The 20,219-nt window shown below is 39.7% G+C and overlaps 1 protein-coding gene across 1 annotated transcript in view; it reads left to right on the top strand.

Moving 5' to 3' along the window:
- The window catches only part of CNTNAP2 (contactin associated protein 2), a 1,031,263-nt gene that overhangs the window by 995,236 nt on the left and 15,808 nt on the right, over positions 1–20,219 (top strand). The window contains exon 22 of the mRNA XM_064704986.1: positions 9,504–9,734. Within this exon, the coding sequence (XP_064561056.1) occupies positions 9,504–9,734 (231 nt within the window). The remainder of the gene's footprint in view (positions 1–9,503; positions 9,735–20,219) is intronic.

Below are 20,219 nucleotides of genomic sequence, written 5' to 3'. Positions count from 1 at the left end.
TGATTTATTATTTTATGATATATATTATATTAAAAGAAAATTATATATTAAAACTATACTAAGAGAATAGAAGAAAGGATTTCATCAGAAGGCTAGCAAGGAATAGAAAGGAATGATAACAAAATCTTGTGACTGACTGGAGAGTCCGAGACAGCTGGACTGTGATTGGCCATTAATTATAAACAATCACGTGAGACCAATCAAAGATCCACCTGTTGCATTCCACAGCAGCAGATAATTACTGTTTTTCTTTTCCTCTGAGGCTTCTCAGGAGAAAAATCCTGGCAAAAGGATTTTTCAGAAAATATCATGGTGACAGGAACATTTGAAAGCTTCTGCCAAATTCGACTTTGATCTGATATCTGCATGCTGGGTATAGTTCATTGGCAACAAAGGATCCCTAGAAAGTTAGTATTTCTTCTCTTTTGCTCTGATTCTGCATTGTTTTATTACCCTTGGGAGAATTTTTTTTCTATCTATGTAAATGTGCCATACAATCTTTTGTCTCCATTAGTCACCTTTCCAAAGTCATGAGAAGTTTGAGGTGTGTTTAAAAGAGAAAACTATTTCATTTTATTTTCAATTTTAAAAGCAATGCCCCTACCTTTTTTTACTTAGGCCTCAAAACACCTTGAGACTCAAGATCTCAACTACAGAGTTGGGGGAATTTCTGTGTTCTATAAAGAGGGAGAGACAGTTTGGCATGAATATCTGAAGTGGCTCAATCAAGGTCATACAGCAAGTCAGTAGCAAAATGTGGAAAAATTACTTGTTTCCTTGGAAAAAGAATGTTTAGTTTTACTCTTGGCCTTGCATTTGTGGCATTTATAATGCAATTGCTAAGAACCCTGCAGTATCAGTTAATTCCCTTTTTGTTAAAAGCAGTGTGAATTTCTTAATAATAACTGTTGCTGGCTAACACATGACATTTTAAAATGGAAGATTTCAGGAAATCGTACATCCAGTATAAAATCTTGAAACATTCAATAATTATATCATCAATACAAAAGAGCAGGAAAAAAGCCATCCTGTTTGGTCTTCAAACCCCTTGCATTTGTGGCAATGTGAAAACAGGCTGCTGTCAAATAATATCTCCATTTCACAGCATTCTTCACAATGCCTTTTTTGACAGAGGAGCTGCAGTCCAGCACTAGTCTTTATTATTCCTGCAATAATGGGACTCTGATAGGAGTGTATTTCATGTCAGTGATTTACTGTCTCTATTACAGCATGACCCGAAAGCTGTAATTCCTCTGCCAGAGACTGGGGTTTGGAAGTGTTCCAGGGCTGCAGCACAGCTTCCAGGCCAGCTCAGATTCTCTAATCCTGTGTATTTTTCATGCAGTCCACTGATTTTTAGCTTGTGGAAAAAGTGTCAGAAATGTTTCATAAAGGAATGGCCTTTGTTTGGGCAATTCTAATAAAGCTGCTGGTGCAACTAAAATGTGCACTGGGCTGTTACAGTCTTCATAAGTAATTTTCCTCTTGCTTGTACTGTAGGTGGAAAGGCCATTTCTTGAATGTCAGACAGCACCATGAAAGCACCATGAATATGCTCTGCAACACTGTTGGTTGGCACTGCTGGGTTAATGTTAAATCCCTCTGTTTCTGGCACAGTGATTCACAGACCATAAATAACATCTCTGTGTGTCAGTGCATGGTCAGTGGGGTTGCCGGTCTTGATATAAAGCATCTAAACAAAATTATTCCATGCAAGCTATAACATCTTAGGAAATCAGAAGGGTTACAACAAGTGAAATAAATTTACAGAGCAAAAGTTAAAATAGCCACAGAAGGATTATGTCACAGAATAAGGCCAGACTGTGAGGGAAACCTTAAGGCTCTGGAATGCAATCAGGTGTAGACATATCTGGAGGCCTCTGACTTTGGGGTCTGATCACGGTTGCAGGGAGAAGGGGACAGATGTCATGAGCCAGAAGAGGGAGTGGCAGGATGGCTTTCCCAACACACTGTGGGCTGGAGACCACCTGCAGCTTTACTGTATTAACTTGATGGGAAGGGGACAGGTGGGGAGGCACCTGGGTATCACCTGGCCCTTGCAGACCTGTGGACTAAAAGAAGTCTATCTGCTGCCCAGGATTTTAATTTTTGCATAAGGAGCACTTGGTTGCCATTTACACTTGGGTCTTGTGAAGCTCAGATGCCCATTTTCAGGGGCTGCTCACCCTTTTGTGCCCACAGCATCCCCTGAGCATGTTCTCCATAAATGAGCATCTTGTTCCACTGGTACGAGTGTCCAGAAAGCAACATGCACTAGGTCGTTTTTGAGTAATGAACAAAATAGAGTTCCTGTTTTTTGTTTTATGCTTAGTTTGTGCCACTTATTGAAATTTACTTCAGAGGCTGAAATTAAAAGCCAGGGATGTTTGAGGGCCATGAAGAGTCTTTACAGTAGCTCAGTTCAGTCCCCATACATCTTGAGGTTTGACATTTAGTACAGCTCATTAAATGTAGTTCTGAGAGTTTAGCTTCTCTGCTTCGTACAGGGAGTATTTAGCATCTCTAAAATCACACATTGTCTACACAGTTAAATGGTATTAGCATGTTTTTGGTTTTTTTTATATAGCAATTGCTGCTCTTAGGACAGAGGATATATAAACAGCCAGATAGCAAATGGATGATTGATTTATGGTCTCCTTGAGCCAGGTCTCATAAACTCTTGGAGATCTGTATCACATCCATGACACCTCAGCTACCTTAGAAGGCATAAAATCATCAGGATGGCTTCTGTGGTAGTGTTGGAAACAGAAAAGTTTTAATAAAAGGCGAAATAACAAAACTCTTTACCCAGAAAAACTGAGCCAGGTGCAAGAGGTTCTTGCTCCTGGTAAAGCACCTCAGAAAAGCAATTAATTCCTTTGTTCTCTTCTTTTTCTAGTAAATTGCTTAGGCAGGACTTTTTGGCTCCTTTCCAATTGGCTATCCTTAAATTTGAGGTGAAGTCCCCCAGGGCCTATGAGGTGTCTTTTTACCTAATTGAGGAAAGAAACTTCTGGGCTTTTTTCCTTTTTAAGGAGACAAAGGATAGTTTTGTCAGTCCGTCAACAGAGGGCACGTTCCTATAGATGATCCCTCTTCTCATTGGAGGATATTCACCAGAAGACCCAGACAATGTGCCAAAATGTAATTTTCCCATTCCCTGGTGTTATCCCTCTTTTGGATGTGCAGTAACTGTTCCTGACATGCACTTTTTAGCCCTGTGGCTTTTGTCTAGTAGGTATACGCCACCCCAAACGGGTTCTCATGATGTCTGGGATCCACGCTAATTAATTTTTTCTCTTGGGCTTTTTACACCATGCCAGTTCCCAAGTTTTGGCATGTGCTGCAGTTTGATGTTGCACTGAACGGCTCATGTGGGCTTCAAATAAGTGAAACTCCTTCAGCAATCTCGGTGGACTGTGAATTCCTGAAATCAATAGCTTCCTTTCAGCTATAGAGTTTAAACTGCTTTCTATTGTGTGGAGCCTGACGCCACAACAGAGAGATGCTTGAGATGCTGATTGAGCTGCTCTTTGGGCAGCGGGTGACATAACAAGGTATCTTTCTGAGTACAGGAGACAAGGGGGCACGTGGTACTTTATTTCTAGCAGAAAATCTATTGCTAAGGTTGACCCCAAAGCAATTAGTGGTTCATTAAATTGAATTGGTGACTTCACCTGTGCAGTCTATTAAAATATGATACAGTTTAAGTTCAATTTAGTACCGCTAGCGGAAGGGCTGTGGAGATTGATAATGGATTACCTTCTGTCTACCCACTGAGTGGATGCTTGTTCTTAAGTGAAATAGCAGAGCAGCCTGGTAGCTCAGCCAGAAATGCCACCATATGGCAAAGCTGAACTTCTCCCACTGCTGATGTGGCTCCTTGCTTTCCAGAATCATTAAGCTCTCGTGTTTCTGAGCGTAAATGGACACGTGTAAACGAGTTGTTGTCCTAAATCCAAACAGCTAGATTTTTCACCATTTTCAAAACTCAAATGATGTCTTGTTTAAATTGTGTAAGAAGCAGTCTTTTTAGCAAAATGAATTGAAAAGGGCTTTGGTTGTGCTTCTGAGACTTTACTTTGTTTAAAAGGTATCTTCTGTCAGGACCAAAATCACACACAGTGTACAGAGCTTTATTTCTCCCTACCCCTCCATGTGCTACTTTGGGCAGAGCTTTCCCACACCCAACAAAGAAAGAAGAGCTAGATGGCTGTTACATTTACTGGTAGCCTTGCTGAACTAGGATAGGTACCCTTGCTTTTGCCTTGTTCCTACTTTGAAGGGCTCCATTGGAAAACTCCAAGGGAATTCATAAGAGGATATTTATTTCATACGTTGTAATACATACTCACAGACTGTACTTCAAGTTCTTTTACATTTCCTTCCTAATGGAACACAACTTACTATAAATAGATGTCTTGGTCTCTGTATGTCAGGAACACTGTTCAAGGTTCAGGATTTATTATAACTTTCTGTATTGATATGCATTTGAGAGCCCATCAAGGGAAAAAAAATGCACAGATCAGCTACATAGCAAGAAGGTATTGAGCGAAGATACTCAGTACATACATTTAATAAAAACATGTTTTGTAGGTTTACTTCTCTGGTGGCTGGTTCTCTCTCCTCTGTCACTTTCCAAGGTCCATGTGTAACAGTCCAAGGCCATCTTTCCACATGTGACACAGCAGCACTGGTTTGGCACAGTACTGTGCTGGATTGCACAGCTTTGTGCTGCAGAGCTTTGTGTATGTGTGAAACATTCTAGGATCCTCACACAGAGAACTTAACATAAATAGGAAGCTGTTCTTCATCTATGCAAAACCTGCTTAGACCAAAACCTATTTGGTCCCTTGTGGGACCAAACACATCATCTTTGTTTTCTGCTACATCATGCTCTCGGTTTTTTCTTGTCTTTCTAAGTGTTTCTACAAGAATATATAAAAAATAGATGGTAGAACTAAGTGGAGCCAGACCTCTCCAGCAGTGCAGTAACTTCTTGTGCTGTTAGAAGCTCTATGGCCCTTTGAGCTTCTCTATAAATCCTTTAATGGGTAAGTATGGAAAGCAGAAAAGGGAGAGAAAGTAGATAAAAACTGTATTTGGCGATGTGTCTGCTTCTGCAAGTAGCTCATCAGATGCGTGCTGACTAGGCCAACATGGATAATAATCTGATTCAAAGTGTTTATTGGTTTCTTTTGTAATGGTGCCTAGGCAGGAGCCACAATGCTGCAACTACAGGTAATGTAGTAAGGGCAAAAAGGCTTAAAAAACAGGTAACCTCATTACACTGACTCTTATTGCTGTGTACTTCTTACACATTTGTCACTTATGCACTGGTCCGGCCACAATGTCTTCCTCAATATAATTTATTTTTGCTTGTTTTCTTCTAGATTTATAAAATAATCAGTTTCAGCATGTTGGATACTTATTAATGGTGTCTTGTATCACAGATTAGATACATTTAGTTGTTTAGAACTGGGTGCACTTAGTGCCAAGGTTGTGGGTTGATCCCCATATGGGCCTTTTCTTAAGAGTGGGATTCAGTAATCCTTGTGGGTCTCATCCAACTCAGAATATTCCGTGATTCTGTGAAATATGCTTGAAAATAGATGTTCTTTGCATCTTTTCACCTAGTGGATAAATCACTTCTTAAGTGATAGCACATAATTTCCAAGAGAAAAATAGTATTATGCTCATCACTATATGGCACATTTCCGCCACAACCACGAAAAATAAGTTCTGAAATCAAAATTAACAACTAAGGATTAAATTCCTGTATCTTTTTGCTGTTAAAGAAATAGCAAAACAGAAATAACAAGTAATTGATGTTAAAGACATCTTTGATGAGTGATAGCACACAAGACATGGTGTGACATCTGTGAGATTCTTGGCACACTGTGTGCACACTATATAGATTTTTTAAATGTTTAATTCATATGGATGGGCAGTTGCATAGTTATTGTGTGAATGCTCAGTGTTAAGGATTTGTACTCCACAATGCATCTGTGCTGGAATGGGTTCACCCAACTGGTCTTGTGTAATTGTGGCCTTCATCTCACATCAGGAGGTTGTGTGGTCAAGGCAGAAAATGGTTAAAACCAGTTGAAGTAAAAAAAGGGCTTATAAGTGACTTTTTTGCAGTGTTTCATTACAGAAATACCTGAGGGAAAGTTGCCAGCAGGAGATTGTTGCATCCAGTCTGAAAGCAATAATATAAATGTTGTTACTGGGTAATGATAATACTGTATGCTGCAATATTTATATGGCTTTCCACCAGCTTATGTGCTGAAAATTGGAATAATGCAAAGTAGGTGCATTGTACATTTCCTTTTTTTAAATAATGTCATTGTAATCATCTTTTGATTTTCTCCCCTCTTTGTTACAGAGAGAAAATTGAATTTTAGTCACGAGAACAAAGACATATTTCATTTTTCAATCACTGCACTCCCTAGGAATGGGTTTATTAGGCTCAAATGCCCAGGGAAACAAAGTGTAATGGCCTAACATCAGAGGGTATCAGTGTGCTGAGCCCCAAGGGACATGCAGGGGCAGGAACAAATTCACAGTCATGGAAGCTGATCTATACTGTTCTAGCACTGGTGAGATGTGAGCTGGCAGGAAATCTGCACGGGATGATTTTCACAGCCATCACTTGGAATGTGGAATGTTTTAAACTAAAAATGCGCGTCTTTAGCAAAGTGCCTTGTTAGGTTGGGGAGTTTTGTTGTTGTTTTTTTAATTCTTTCAGTATCTAATCCATCACTTATTTATGGAGTTAGAGAAGCGTGGCGCTGAAGTTGTTAAATTAGCAGGGTCATATTCATGGATCTTTGTTCTTGTCAGTCAGGATTGTGTGTGGGAGGCTATTAGCTCCTGCATGAAGTTCCACTGAATAGATAAAATGTGAGTGAAATCACTAAACTGTTAACAACAGTGGTTACGGTGTTTGAATAGTCTTGTAATTGTTTCTTAGATTATAGGGATTATTCAAAAATGCAGCTCTTCGCTGAATATGCCATGAATATTTTATTGAAGTAAGGGAGAGTGAATATTGTGGTCAGAAAGGAACTTTGAGTAATGTGGTTTGCAGGTAGCATTCAAATGCATGCACTAGCTTTTGTACAGCTTTTCTACTAATTATGGAAATTTAACATGGGGTGAGGTTTTTTACTTACGATCAAATTTTTGAAGGAGGTGTTGCTAATGGTTTGGTCAAACTACTTTTTCAAAGGAGAGATGGCTGTGACTAATACAATTATGGTAAGCATTTAAGCTAGTCCTTATCTGAGTCCTGAGGATGTGTCCACTTTGTCAGAGATGACGGTCACTGCTCGCTGCCAGCTCATGAAATGTGTAGCATTAATACAGGCTGGATAAGCACTAGCAGAGAAAAGACATTCTCAAGTGAGAAGGAGCAGGGAGAATGCAGGGACAAGAAAATCCGTTCCTGTATAGTGAATTTTATAATGATTTAATGCAAGTAATTTTCAGATTATCCATCTTTGTTGTGTGCCCTTGTGCTAGGTATATGAGGGGGACTAAATGTTGCCTGTTTTTCATTCCCACACAATTGCAAAGACAGAAAAGGTAGCTTAGTTCCATGAATACCAAGAAGTTATTTTAGTTGAGCTCTAGATTTGACCCTGTTCCACCAGTTTTCTCACACTACATGTTTGGAGTGTAAACCCCAAAAATAAAACAGTTTGTCTGGTTTGTAGCCTTGGAACTCCATGTATGTATCACTGATGCCAAGCCCTCAGTATGCTTAGGAATATAGCACTGACATATATATCATGCTAGCTTTTTAAGGATACTGAACAGCTCATACCTCATATAATTGTTCCTGATTTGGTTAGAACAGAATACAGACATTTCCAAAAGATTAGTAATGCATTTTCTAATAATTTTAGTTAGGGTTGTTTTTTTTTTTTTTTTTTGGTAGCAAAATTCAAACCCAGATGTAGTTTGGTTCCCAGTTTAACCCCAACCTCTTAAAATAAAGCCCTTTCCCACTTCCTCTTCACACCTCTCAGCAGCTTTTCCTTCCCACCTCTGTCTTCCTTCCTTATTTTTTTATGAGACAATCTTGTAATTTACAGGCATTTTTTTCTACAAAAAACCAAAACTTTCAACACTTTTCTTTGTTCCTATCTGTAAAGGTTGGCTTTGAATAACATGGTGCTTTGAATAACGTGGTGCTGCTCCTTCTTTTCTGGCCCCTCTCTCCCTCTACTTCTTTGCTCAGTGTAGTATGACTTTTTCCAGTGACTTCAAGGGCCAGTCATTAACCCAGCAACCAAGGGAAAAGTGGCTGGAAGTGTCCTGGTGCCTCTGGAGCAATAATCTCTCATACAGCGCAAATATGATGCTTCCATGTGTCCTTTTCATTCACTCCATGCTACCACAGAAAAAAGGAATCCAAATTCCCCACTGTCATGTAAATATTATATTAGACACTGCAGTGAGGCTTTGAAATGTTAATACCCCTCTAATGCAGACAGCTGACAGAGGGGGACAGTTTTGATTTGGTTGTGACTCAGGCTGTTCCAACAGGTCCCGGCAGAATTCAAACAGCTGGGGGCAGATGCCAGTTTCCTGGGTAGTAAAGGCCCTTTACATGATTTTGGGGTCATCTTAGCTGGTGTTTAAGAAGGGAGAAAGCTACCTGGGGGGCAACTTTGGGACACAACAGCTGATTTAGCGAGTGGTGGCAGAGCCCTCTGTTCAGCTCATGGGTACCAGCTGATCTGTCAACCCACAGCAGTAAAGTGACTGGCAGCAGGGTCTCAGCTCCCTCAGCCTTCAGCAGGGCTGGGTGAGGTCCTGCCCCCTGTCAGCACTGCAGGGGAAGAAAGGAAGGAGACTGGAGATGGATGGTTTTCCACCTCAGGCCACAGGGACACGGAACATAGTGGTGAAGGGAAGCTTGGTTCCCTGGCAAAGGAATGCTTGGCTCCTAGGAGAAGGGACCCAGGAGGTCCCTTCACCTTTGGTCTCCTGCTGAAGGAACACTAGGACTTCTCATGAGGAGACAGGAGAGGGACAGGAGTGACCACAAGTGGTCCCGGCCCCCCAGGAGAACCACGAGGGCAATAGGCCAGGGCTAAGGAAGGGGCATCTCTCACAGCCGTGGCTTCAGCTGGCAGGAGACACCCTGGCCGAGACTGTCCTGCTGCCTTCTGCCTTCTCTTCCAATATTCTTCTCAGAATTTTTTCCTGGCCTTTTGTTCTTTGATGACTCCTTCACTGACTCCTTCATGCCAGCCTTTCATTTTAATGATAGCATAGCAGTGAAACCGAGTCATGTTAAGGCCTGAAGGTTTCCAGCTTTAATCTGTAATGAAATGTAAAGAAACCCGTCAGGGTCTGACACAATCTCAGTCTCCTTCAGAGAGGGACTTGGGAACTGAGCTCTGGGAATCAATGTGTTCAGACCAATTGTGCTTTCCCAAGCAATGAATCGTTTTGATTAATATTTTTCCCCCTTCAATTTCCCGTAGAAATTGGGAAGATTGACCAAGATATATATAAATACAACACCCCAGGATTCACTGGCTGCCTATCAAGAGTCCAGTTCAACCAGATTGCTCCACTCAAAGCAGCTCTGAGACCTACCAACGCCTCCTCCCACGTCCACATCCAAGGAGAACTGGTGGAATCCAACTGCGGAGCGTCTCCCCTCACCATCCCACCAATGTCGGCCGCCACCGACCCCTGGCACTTAGACTCAGGTAAGGTGGCATTCATGTCACATCACTCAGTGGAGCAGTTCTGAGAAGAAACCTGTCTGCCTTCCTCTATAAAGAAAAGTAAAAATGAGAGCTAAGTGATTGATAGGTGACTCTAGGGCTGTAATCAAGGTAGGAAATGCAAAATTGGAATGACAGAGATTTGCTACTGCTTTTAAATGCAGTTGCAGAGGAGACTTTTTTTTCTTTCTTTTATTCTTCTTTTTTTTTTAACATTCTACTTTATTTTTCTTTTCTGTAATTCTTAGGCTATTTAAATGTAGCATTTTGACCTAACTGATGCAATAGCACTTTCTCTGTAGCCAGCAAAAAGCTTCAAGTACATATAAATAAAGTACAATAACATTTCTTATGCTGTGTTCCTAATAAGTGAATATATTGCAGTCAGCTTCATACTAAAAAAAAAAAAAAAGTAAATCTAATTTTAAGCATAAATGCATTTATGTAAAGTGCTGATTTTGTTTTCTGAAATGTCTACTTTCCGTAGGCCGTGTTTAATAGAAAATCCCATTAGTCATGGTGGCGCTCATCTTGTGCTGAAAATGCTGGAAGCCAAAACAATTTGCGGATCCCAGCAATCTCACCCTGCTTTGTGACTGACAGGCCCTGAAAATATACATTGTGGCTAACTTTAGAGGATTTTTTCTCTCTTTTGCTTCTTGAGTATCAGTTTACCTTTAGATTTATAGGGTCAGGCATACATTGATGCCTCCCTTGCATTTTGTCCCCATTCTGCTTTCAATTGTAAAACGTAAATTAGAACCTTTCCCGGCAAATTTGTTGTTTGAAGTGGTATAAAATTAAAATGCTAGAGGAAAAACTCGATTTTGATAATGATTAGTCTTTGAGTTTGGGGATGCATCCATATGCCAGGTTTTAAATGAGAGCAGGCAGGTATATATGTCTTTCTCAGAAGTACGTGTCAAAGTCGTACCTTTGAGGTTTGGTTTTTTGTGGGTGTTTGGTTGGTTGGTTTGGTTTGTGGTTGTTGTTTAGGGGTTTTTTCCTTGCAGTGTCAAGGAATTCCTTGCAGCATTTCCTTTCATCTCTTCTTCAGCAGAGAAGTAGGGCAGTTGTTTCTAAGGAGAGGCAGAGCTCCTTGTAGATCTGAGGACCCCACACATTAATACAAGCAGTATCATTCTTTACAACCTGTCATTCCCTGCTGGCTGCCATGCCAAGCCATTGTAAGATTTCAGTGTGACTCTTCCCCACTTAAAACATGCACTTTTCTACCTGAATTTTTTTCATCATAAATTAGTAGTTTCTTTTTTCTCTGGAATTATTCAGCCTGTTTGTACCTGAAGGTTGTGGTCTGTACTCCTCTTTCTAAACAAACACATTTTCTGAAGGATTCCCCACTGGCTCATGTCTTTAGAAAATGTGCCATGAACTCCTTGAGGATGTGCTGCTGTTGTGAATCATGGGCATCTTATGGGCCTTAGTAGTTAATTTTTGTTGGTTACTTTTCTGTCCATTTCAGTGCAAGCTAGCAAAAGACTACAGTGGGATTTGCTCAGGATATTTGCACAGTTCCTAATAGCTCCTGCAGTTCAAAGAAAGAGGTCCTGTTTGTCCTTGGCACATGCTATTATACTTGACCTTGTGTTGGCTCAATCTCATCTTGTAAACTTTGTTGACCCGACAGATTACAATTTACACTTTTTCTTCTGGATAAATTATAGTACTTGGATACAGAGACAGCATGAAGGATGTCAGGGAACATGCAGCATGCTAGTAGGCTGGCTCAAGCTTCTGTTAACTTCTGTCAGTAAAAAGAGATTTCATTGCCATAGCCAGACTTAACTGTTTCAAGTCATGGGCAGACAAAGCTCAAGAGACCCAGCTTCATTTTCAGTAATGATTAGTTTTTGGAAGACTGGGAGCTAGGAATCCCTTGTCTTGTCCTCTCTAGTGATCTGCATCAGCAGAGGTAGAAGATCATATTGCTTCAAAGACTTCTAGTGAGGGACTGCTGTACCCCAAAGAAAGCAACAATGTCAGGTGAGTTATGATGGTAGAAATATGTTTCGCAGGAAAGAAGTGGCATTTCACTGGACATTCAGGTGTTGGTGAGCAATATCTGCCTTCTTCAGTGGCATTTCCATGGTAGAAAGAGGAGGTATCTCAGCAGCTCATTACCAATATCAGTAAAAACATTGGAGTCTTTGTGAAAGTATCAGAGGTGGTCTGATACAGATAGTTCAGTCACAGGAAAAATGTGTTCTCTACACTGTGTAACCTTGAGTCATCAAAGTCATAGCCTGTCAGTCATCAAAATGATCTTCATCTAAATTAAAATGCTTGGGTTTAAGTGTCACTTTGCAGTAGTAAATTGGCAGTTTCCACTGAGGAATTTTTTGTGTTTTCCAAACTCTACTTAAGACTTTCTAACACAAATTATGTTGAGAGAGAAAATGGAGGAATCAGAGGCATAAGTTATTGGCTCCAGAACTGGAATAGTCTCTGTTGTCTCAGTGTGAATTTATTCCTTTACTAAACTGGCTGAAGGGGCAAAGACAAAAAGCAGCTTTGAAATTCACAGAAGCACTTGTAGTGATGTTAAAGCAAAAGTCACTCACACTTTGCCACAAAGAAATGGTTGCAAATAACATGGCTTTGAAAGCAGCAATTACTGTGTGCAGCATTTCTCATCTTCAACATGTTTTCATCTGTAACTTTTAGTGTTATATTACCTATTTAATTTTAAATAGTTCTTAAAACATGAGAGCTAAGGATGGATGTTTCATAGTGAAAATAAAACAGTCAGGAAAAAATTTGTTGTAAGTATCATATGGTTTAAATTTCATTCAGTGACATACTCTGAACTCATCCTGACTCATATTTTGAGTTAAGCTTAGGTTTTTAGCTTTGTTTCTCAAATATTGTGGAATTGAACTTTGAGTATTGAAAAATGTTGTAGGAGGGAATCAAAGATAAGTGTCTAAATAGAACAGATACACCAGATGACAAATGTAATGATCCTTTCACCTCTCAACTACAGTGCTGGATCAGATTTTGCAGATAATTACTAGAAGTTAAGCAGGTTCTGCCTGATGGGTGACCTACATGAAATGTTTTCTTTAAACTCTTCTGTGTAGTTACTGCATGAACATCTCCTGCTAGCTGCAAAACATTTTGGATGCCCTAACAGAGAGGCTAAAGGGAAAATCATAATGACACACATCAGTCACTTGGCAGTTGACCTTTAAAAACTAGTTCAGGGATTTATCAATAAGAAGCCCTGCTGATTTTCTCCCCTGACAAATGGGCTGAACAGTTTGTCAATTGACTGTCTTGCACTTTCTGTTAGGCTTGAGTACACATATATTTCACATTTACAATATTAGATATTTTTAAATTCCTTTGTTCTTGTAGAAGTCCCTCTTCCCTCCCTCCCCACCCATGGCTGGCTTTTTGCTATGCTCCTGGGACATTATCTTAAACCATGATCTTGTTCAGCTTGTGAGTATTCTCACAATGCATAGTCTTTTCCTGTTGCTATGGTGATCCTTTCTTGGTGGTGATGAGGCACAGGAATTCAACAAGTCATTCTTTTCTGGAACGTGACTTTCTGGTGATTTAAAAGAAAAAGGTCAATAACGACATCCAAGCAGATCGTCAATATAGTTCACTTCCTGTGTTTTCCCCTCATCAGTATTATCTCAGTTCATGTCAGACAATCCAATTTGCCTTGGTTACATCAATAGGAGTGTAGAAAAGAGGCTAAAAAGAGCCTGATCAATGAGCATATCTACCTTTATATATTGTCCAAACCATTGAATTACCTGTCTGGCATACAATTAAAAAAAAAGTTTTAATTTCTATAGCCTTTAACTGTATTGGTATGCATTTTAATATCCATTGCTGTTGCATAGGTTAACAAAAAAGCCAATCACAAGGGGTTTTTAATATCTCTTAGTTCAAATTAGCTAAGATATAGGTGAATGATAGCTGACACCTTGTTCATTGTAGAGAAGCAGAAAAAAGCCCAAACATTATTATTTTTGTAGTAAAAAAATTCAACACCTAAAATGCCTTGTAGTTAAAATTAGAAGTTGCATATTATTGTAGTGACGTTGTTGGGTGCTTTTATCTAAGGTTCTGCCAATTACTAATGAAATCTCATCTCTGAAGTTTTCTTATTCATATAAATAAAGGATAAAAGAAACCTATTACATGGATATACCTCTCTGTTTTACGTAAAATGTGCTCCACCTTGCCAAACCACCCAATCTTGAATTTAGTAAAAGCAGGAGATCCAGAAAGGCAAGGTGCACACAATAGTTGGCAAACTTTAGCAGCCCTAAGTTGTCATAGCGCTCTGTAGCTGCAAGATGCATTTACTCTGAGTATGAACAGAATGGCATCTAGAGTATTTAACATAGGATTTAGTTAAACCTATATTAGCTTCAACATTTTTTTGGGGCAGGATTAAATGCTACATCTGTACATTCTTCAAGTGGCGTGACTTTTTTCTGTGTGTGTTTAAACCCTAAATGCTCTTTATTTTTTTGTAATAGTTGAAAGGTCTTGCCTTTTACGAATCAACATCTTACTTTGGTACCCCCATATTGAGCATGTCCTGCAAAATCATGTACCACTGTCATCAATATTAAAACAGCTGCTTTCAGGATTCTCTCTCTTTTTGTTATGAATTCATCCCTCTTCCTTTAACAAGTGATGGCAGGAGAAGGGAGCAACTGGCCACATATTCAAGCGCACCTATTTGGCCAGCCAATTTCTTTATCAAGAGAAAGAGAGCAGTCAATTCCTGCACCAAGAGAAAGTGTCCCTCATGTGACTGAGTGGTGGCAGTGCTGAAGGTCACCTTCCAGATTCAGATGCCGTGGGTTGAGTCACATCTCACCCCCTGACCACTGGTACCACATCTCAGAGAGCACAGCAGCAGCACCTGAGGAGAAGCTGGGTCAGATGTGTGCTGCTGTGGATGTGGCTAGGAAGATGGAAAATAGCTTTTGCCCTTATCCAGGGCTTGCTACAAATGACACAGTGGGAAGGAAGAATCAAAGGCATTATTTGCTGATGGGTGACAATGCAGCCCTCAAAGTGGTCTTAGGTCACAAACAGATGAACAAAACACTCTTCTCCTGGCCACAGACATTGAAAGAGTCCTGTACACATCAGTGAGTCCAAGAGCATGAGCATTAAGTTAGTGGTGACATGTGACAAAGTGCTCATTCTCTCTTTTAGGGGATGGCAGGAGAGCAGGGTCACTTCCCTAGGCTTCCTGCGAGGGCGTGCAAGTCCGGACAGGAGGCACAGAGGAGCTTCACCACTTTTGTTCATGATGCAGCCTTACACATCTAAATTTGATCTCCTAGTGTTAGCAAAATTAGAAATAGATATGTGTCACAGACATTTTTTCATAGAAATCCTTTCTTTCACATTTGTCCATCTTCTGGGAAGCAGAGCCCCAGAAGAAGAATGTAAACAATTGTTATCAGCTGCTGTGAAATGTAGCAGGTGCCCCTGTGATTGGCTCATCTTCCATGTGTACCATTAAAGGCCAATCACAGGAGCAGCTCAGGGACAGATTCCCTGGACACAGAACTTTGTTATTCATTCTTTCTATTCTATTCTTAGCTGAGCAGCTCTCTGCAACTTCTCTTCTTATTCTTTTTAGTATAGTTATAATGTACTATATGTCTTATATAAATAAATCAAGCCTTCTGATCAAAGAACAAGATTCTCATCCTTCTCTCACCACAGTGACCATCTAAAGTTGCTGTAATGGATATGAAGGTATCTGCTAGAATAAAATGACACTCCTTTTGTCAAGCGTAGCAAACCTGTACTGCAATCAGAGAATCATGCCAGATTCTCTCTTCAGGGTTACTGATTACTCAAAGTTGTTGGGTTGGGTTTTTTTTAATTAACATGGCGTGTAAACATTGGGAGGTTGTTTGTCTGTCATTAAGGTAGCTTAATATTTATACTCTTTATATAAGAGACTGAAGATGCATTTGCAACCTGCTCTGTGGGTCAAGAGGTTCTTCCACTGCCAGTCTGGCACATTTCTGTGATTGTTTACTCTGTTGAGAGTGACCAGCATTCATCCCCCATGCTCCCAATATAAATATTGTCTCAGAATCCATGGCCTTGACCTGAGTTGTTTTCAAACAAAAAGGTAGCAATTTTTGTCAGTCAGGAGGGATTAAGTCTAGCAGAAACTCATAGATCAGTTTTTAAGCAGCAAGTGTTTCTTGCAGACAAGAGGGTAAGTGGTGAACATTTAAATGCAACAGTTTCTATTTTTCGCCTGCCCATCAAACAGCTAACTAGGAAGAGCATCTGTCTGAAATTTGGCACAATCAGTGCTTCATCTTTAGAGGGTTTAATTATGGTGCTTGAATTACTGCAAATCTCTCTATTGATTTGGAATAAAAATGCCTCCCTCAGTCTCATGTAGCTCCTTCACACAATTATGTATAGCTTTCTCTTAACTTTAAGACTATATAATTTCTGTGTGGGATTTCTGACGCTCTGTCTAGTGTATCAGACAGCTGGCAGACTGCCAAGCTTGTAAATTCTTCTGGCATTCGTTGACAGACCAGTATTGTAGCTGTTTCATAAGCAGTGATTTGAATATTAATGCTGCTACCTAATGTCAAGAGAAGGTGCTAATACTAAAAAGAGAGTCTTTTCCACCCTCTGGAAAAACTTTATTTTTTACACAAGTACTATTCTTAACCAGGCACATAGAGATGGTGTAAATTAGGGGGAAAGTGGAGTAGAGAAGAAAGCTTTTAGATACTTGAGCACTTCAGGTGACTGCTTTCTTTTTCCTTTCCTCAGGCAGAAACACACTTACTTCCTGTGTAAGAGGTTCTTCTAGATTACAGTCAGATCATTACAGCTGTTAAAGGGGTTTTTAGGTTTAAACTCTCCAGTCTGACCCACTTCTTATCCCCAGTCTGAGTCTTTCTCATTTTTTTCTCCTTTTTTGTAGCTGTCATAAGTTTGCAGGTTTGTTTGGTATTCTTGCTCATTGGGGTGTATTTTCTTCTTTTGGGAGGGAGGGGAGGGGTGTTTCTTTCACATATTCCCTCTGGGTCCATTGTCAGTGATTAGCTATATACAGCCAGGCTTTGGCCAGCATTAACTCCACTGTTCCTTTGAGAGCACCAAAGCGCTTCATCTTCTACATTAATTATAAAAGGAAGTATTTGTGACTCTTCCTTAACAGGTGAAATGTAAGCACTGCTCATAAAATTTTCATGGAAGTAGTAGCTTAGGCCAGCATGACTCTTGTCTGGAGTCATAGTGGGACTCAGTGTCAAACAGATGTTGCTACCAGGAATTAAAAGATAGATGAGTTTAGGTCTTTGATGGATGAGGGTGCTCTAATGTGCTGCAAATCAATTGGAAATCTGGCAGAGAAAATGTTCAAAATACTAATTCTGAGGTCCAACTTGCTGAAGTTCAACTGCAGATAAAATCAAAAAGTGATGCTAAATGTCTGATCTCCTTTTTAAATGAATACAATTCTGTAGTTTATAGGTACCAGATGTTAGTGTTGTGAAGTGTCTTGCCTTACCACTACTCCGTACAATTACTTTGCTTGTGTGCCAAAGAAGGTGTGAAACAATCATACTAAGAGGAAAGCAAGGGATAATCCCCTAACCCATCCCAACAGGCAGTGCACGAATATTTTCCCTGTTTTGTATTTCATCCAGGACTGACTGGGGGAGTTCGAGCTGCAAGGATTGGTCTCCTAACAAGACACAAGTTTTTCAGTCCCTTTGCTAGGCAGATTGCCTGTCAAGACCAAAAAAAAACAAAAGACTATTGTACATCTATCTTAGTGTAAGCCATTGGTAAAACTCCATTTTCTCCTCTCCTTAAGAGTATGGGCAGCAAAGCTCACCTGCAGAAGGAAGTTAAAGGGCTGGTAACACAGAAATTCACAAATAGCTATCTTTGCTGATTAGGTTGTCTGCTGTCTAGTGTTGACAGTATGTATTGTCCCAGTTCATTGACCAGGGAGCTTTCACTTCATTTTCTCCCAGCACTGCCATTGTTCATTGTTAGCATTTCCATTGTTCATTCTAAAATTGATGCTTTTTTACAGTAACATCCAACAACACTTTTCTTCTCTAATCTCCACTTACCTTCCCACTGTCCCAGGCATTTGCATGCAGAAGGGTGTTCAGAGGACAATGTTTCTATTAAACCATCATTTAAGAGGATTTTTTAAATTTATATTCATTTTGTATTGGAACAAAAAGACAAAACTGGGGAGCCTTCACACTAGAAATGTAAACCCACAGGTTTTGTGTTTTCCATTATCTCTGTGCATGTATCTCTCTCAGCAGAACTCACCAGAAGCTGACATAAAAACCACTTGAGATTCAGCAAAAGGGAAAACAAAATGAAACTTTTCAAAATATTTTTGATCTAACTGAACATACCTGACAAAACTTAGTATAAGTAATTGGTCCAAATAGTACTAATGCACTGGAGGAGTTTTTCTTCTCTGTCTCCCCCAGTCAAGATGGTTGTAAAAGACTGAAGAAATTAGTGAATTTTGTTCCAACATGGAGATTCTCATGTTCCAAATAATTAGCATTATTGGCAACAGAGAGAAGAAGATGACATTTTTTAAATTAAAAGCCCCAATTTTCCCTCTAAGCTGCACGTCTGTTCTGGTAGTTACAGAATTGCTAAGTGGGTGTATTTTTTTTCCAATATCCTGTAACTTGTGCTAAAAAGAATTTATTAAGTCAGTGACTGTGAAGATTTCTATTTCCATAAATTCAGGAAAGTGGTTCATAATGAGGACATACATATAACCCTCTAACACTACAGTTGAGGCCTCACTAAAAATTCAAGGAGTGATGATTGACCCCACATAGTATGCTAGAACAAAGCTGACCTTTTACAAACAGCATGGTTAATAATATCTTTTAGATATTTTTGGGGGAAAAATTTGAGGTTGGGTTTTTTAAAACTTGGAGGTGTTTAATATTAAAAATCTCTTCAGCCAAGTTCTTGGTGTTAACACTTAACCTGGTGTTCTTAGGACTTCAAGTATGTTAACAGAGTTTAACATTAAACAGTCCTCCTTCAAAATCTGCTCTCAAATGCCTAGAAAAGCAGGAGTAGGGGTAGTTTTCCTCCTTTCTGAGTTTTCAGCTTAGAAAAGTAGGAAAAAAAATAGATGTATTAACTTAAAAGATAAAAATATATGAACTTTCAATGCAAAGTAAGACACAAAATAATGTGCATTATAAGAGACAGGTTTTTTCATGCTGCTTCAGATTCTTTTTTCCTTTTGCTGAACTGCTGCAGTTTATGTGTCATGAGAGCTCTTCACGGAGCCAAACTCAGGAGGAGAGAAGTGGATGGGATGGGCACAGCTAGTGGGATGAGCACAAAAGGGCACTCTAAGGGTTGTGTTGCTCACCTTTGATGTAGGACTGGAATGGCGTTGTTTACTCCTGCTCCATCATTTCTGTGCTTGTCTTTAGAGTTTCACTTGTGATCCAGTCCCTTCAGGAAGGGGAATGGGGCTGTGACTGCACATTAATTTCTACTATCAAGAGTCAAGCAATTAGGTTCTGTACTTAGAGTCTGTAATAAGGAGAGCTCTTTAATTTCCAGCCACAGCAGTACAGTCTCACCTGACCAGCAGGGTTGACATAATTTACAGAATGACACCAGAGAGCTTGCTTTTGTTTTTCTCTGTGCTGTGGTCCTATGGAGAACCAGATTAGTGAATGGATCTAGTGTCCAACACTTTCTCAAAATCCTAACATGTAAGTGAGCGTTTGCTCTCATTGCAAAGTCAATTCTTGGATGCTTGGCTGCAGAATAGAATTAGGGAAGATGGAGTTATAGTTCACATCTTTTCTTTTATCTTACTGTTTTGCTTCTAATCAATGCCTTGATTGATGTGGGTTTTATATACCTTGTGATCATTAGATCTGGTGGTTCTGGTTGCTTCTTCAGTTCATATTTATGTGAAAACCCAAGTGGTTTTAGTAATGGACAAACACCTCTCAAGATTGTGTACATCTGCAAAGATGAAATGTCAAAGAAGTCTTGCAGCACATAAAATCTAGTCTGAACAAGCTCATTTTCCAGCATTTCACATTTCATTCTGTGAAACTGAATGAAACTGTGATAACTCTGACACTTCCTTTTGTGGAGCAAATCTAAACTGTATCTTCCTTTGTAGTGCAGAATATTTTACCCAAGACTTGCCTACTCAGAAAAAAAGTTCAGTTAAAAAAAATTGCTTTCAATGACTTATGTATAACTAGTCCTATTAATGTATCTCAAAACAAAATTTGCCTTTTTAGTGTGTACTTCTTGATACTGCTCTTTACCTGAAAATGCCCACCTCACTTTGGTTTTGGGTTTCCCCTTGCCTTTACTGAACAGCCTTTTGCTCATTTCTCAGCCCACACTCACCTTCTGGGCTACTTTACCAAGGTCATT

This window comes from Zonotrichia leucophrys, chromosome 2, assembly GCF_028769735.1.
Source record: "Zonotrichia leucophrys gambelii isolate GWCS_2022_RI chromosome 2, RI_Zleu_2.0, whole genome shotgun sequence".
Lineage (NCBI taxonomy): Eukaryota > Metazoa > Chordata > Aves > Passeriformes > Passerellidae > Zonotrichia > Zonotrichia leucophrys.
The sequence above is the reverse complement of the archived record's forward strand: the minus strand, read 5'-3'. Positions and strand labels throughout refer to the sequence as shown.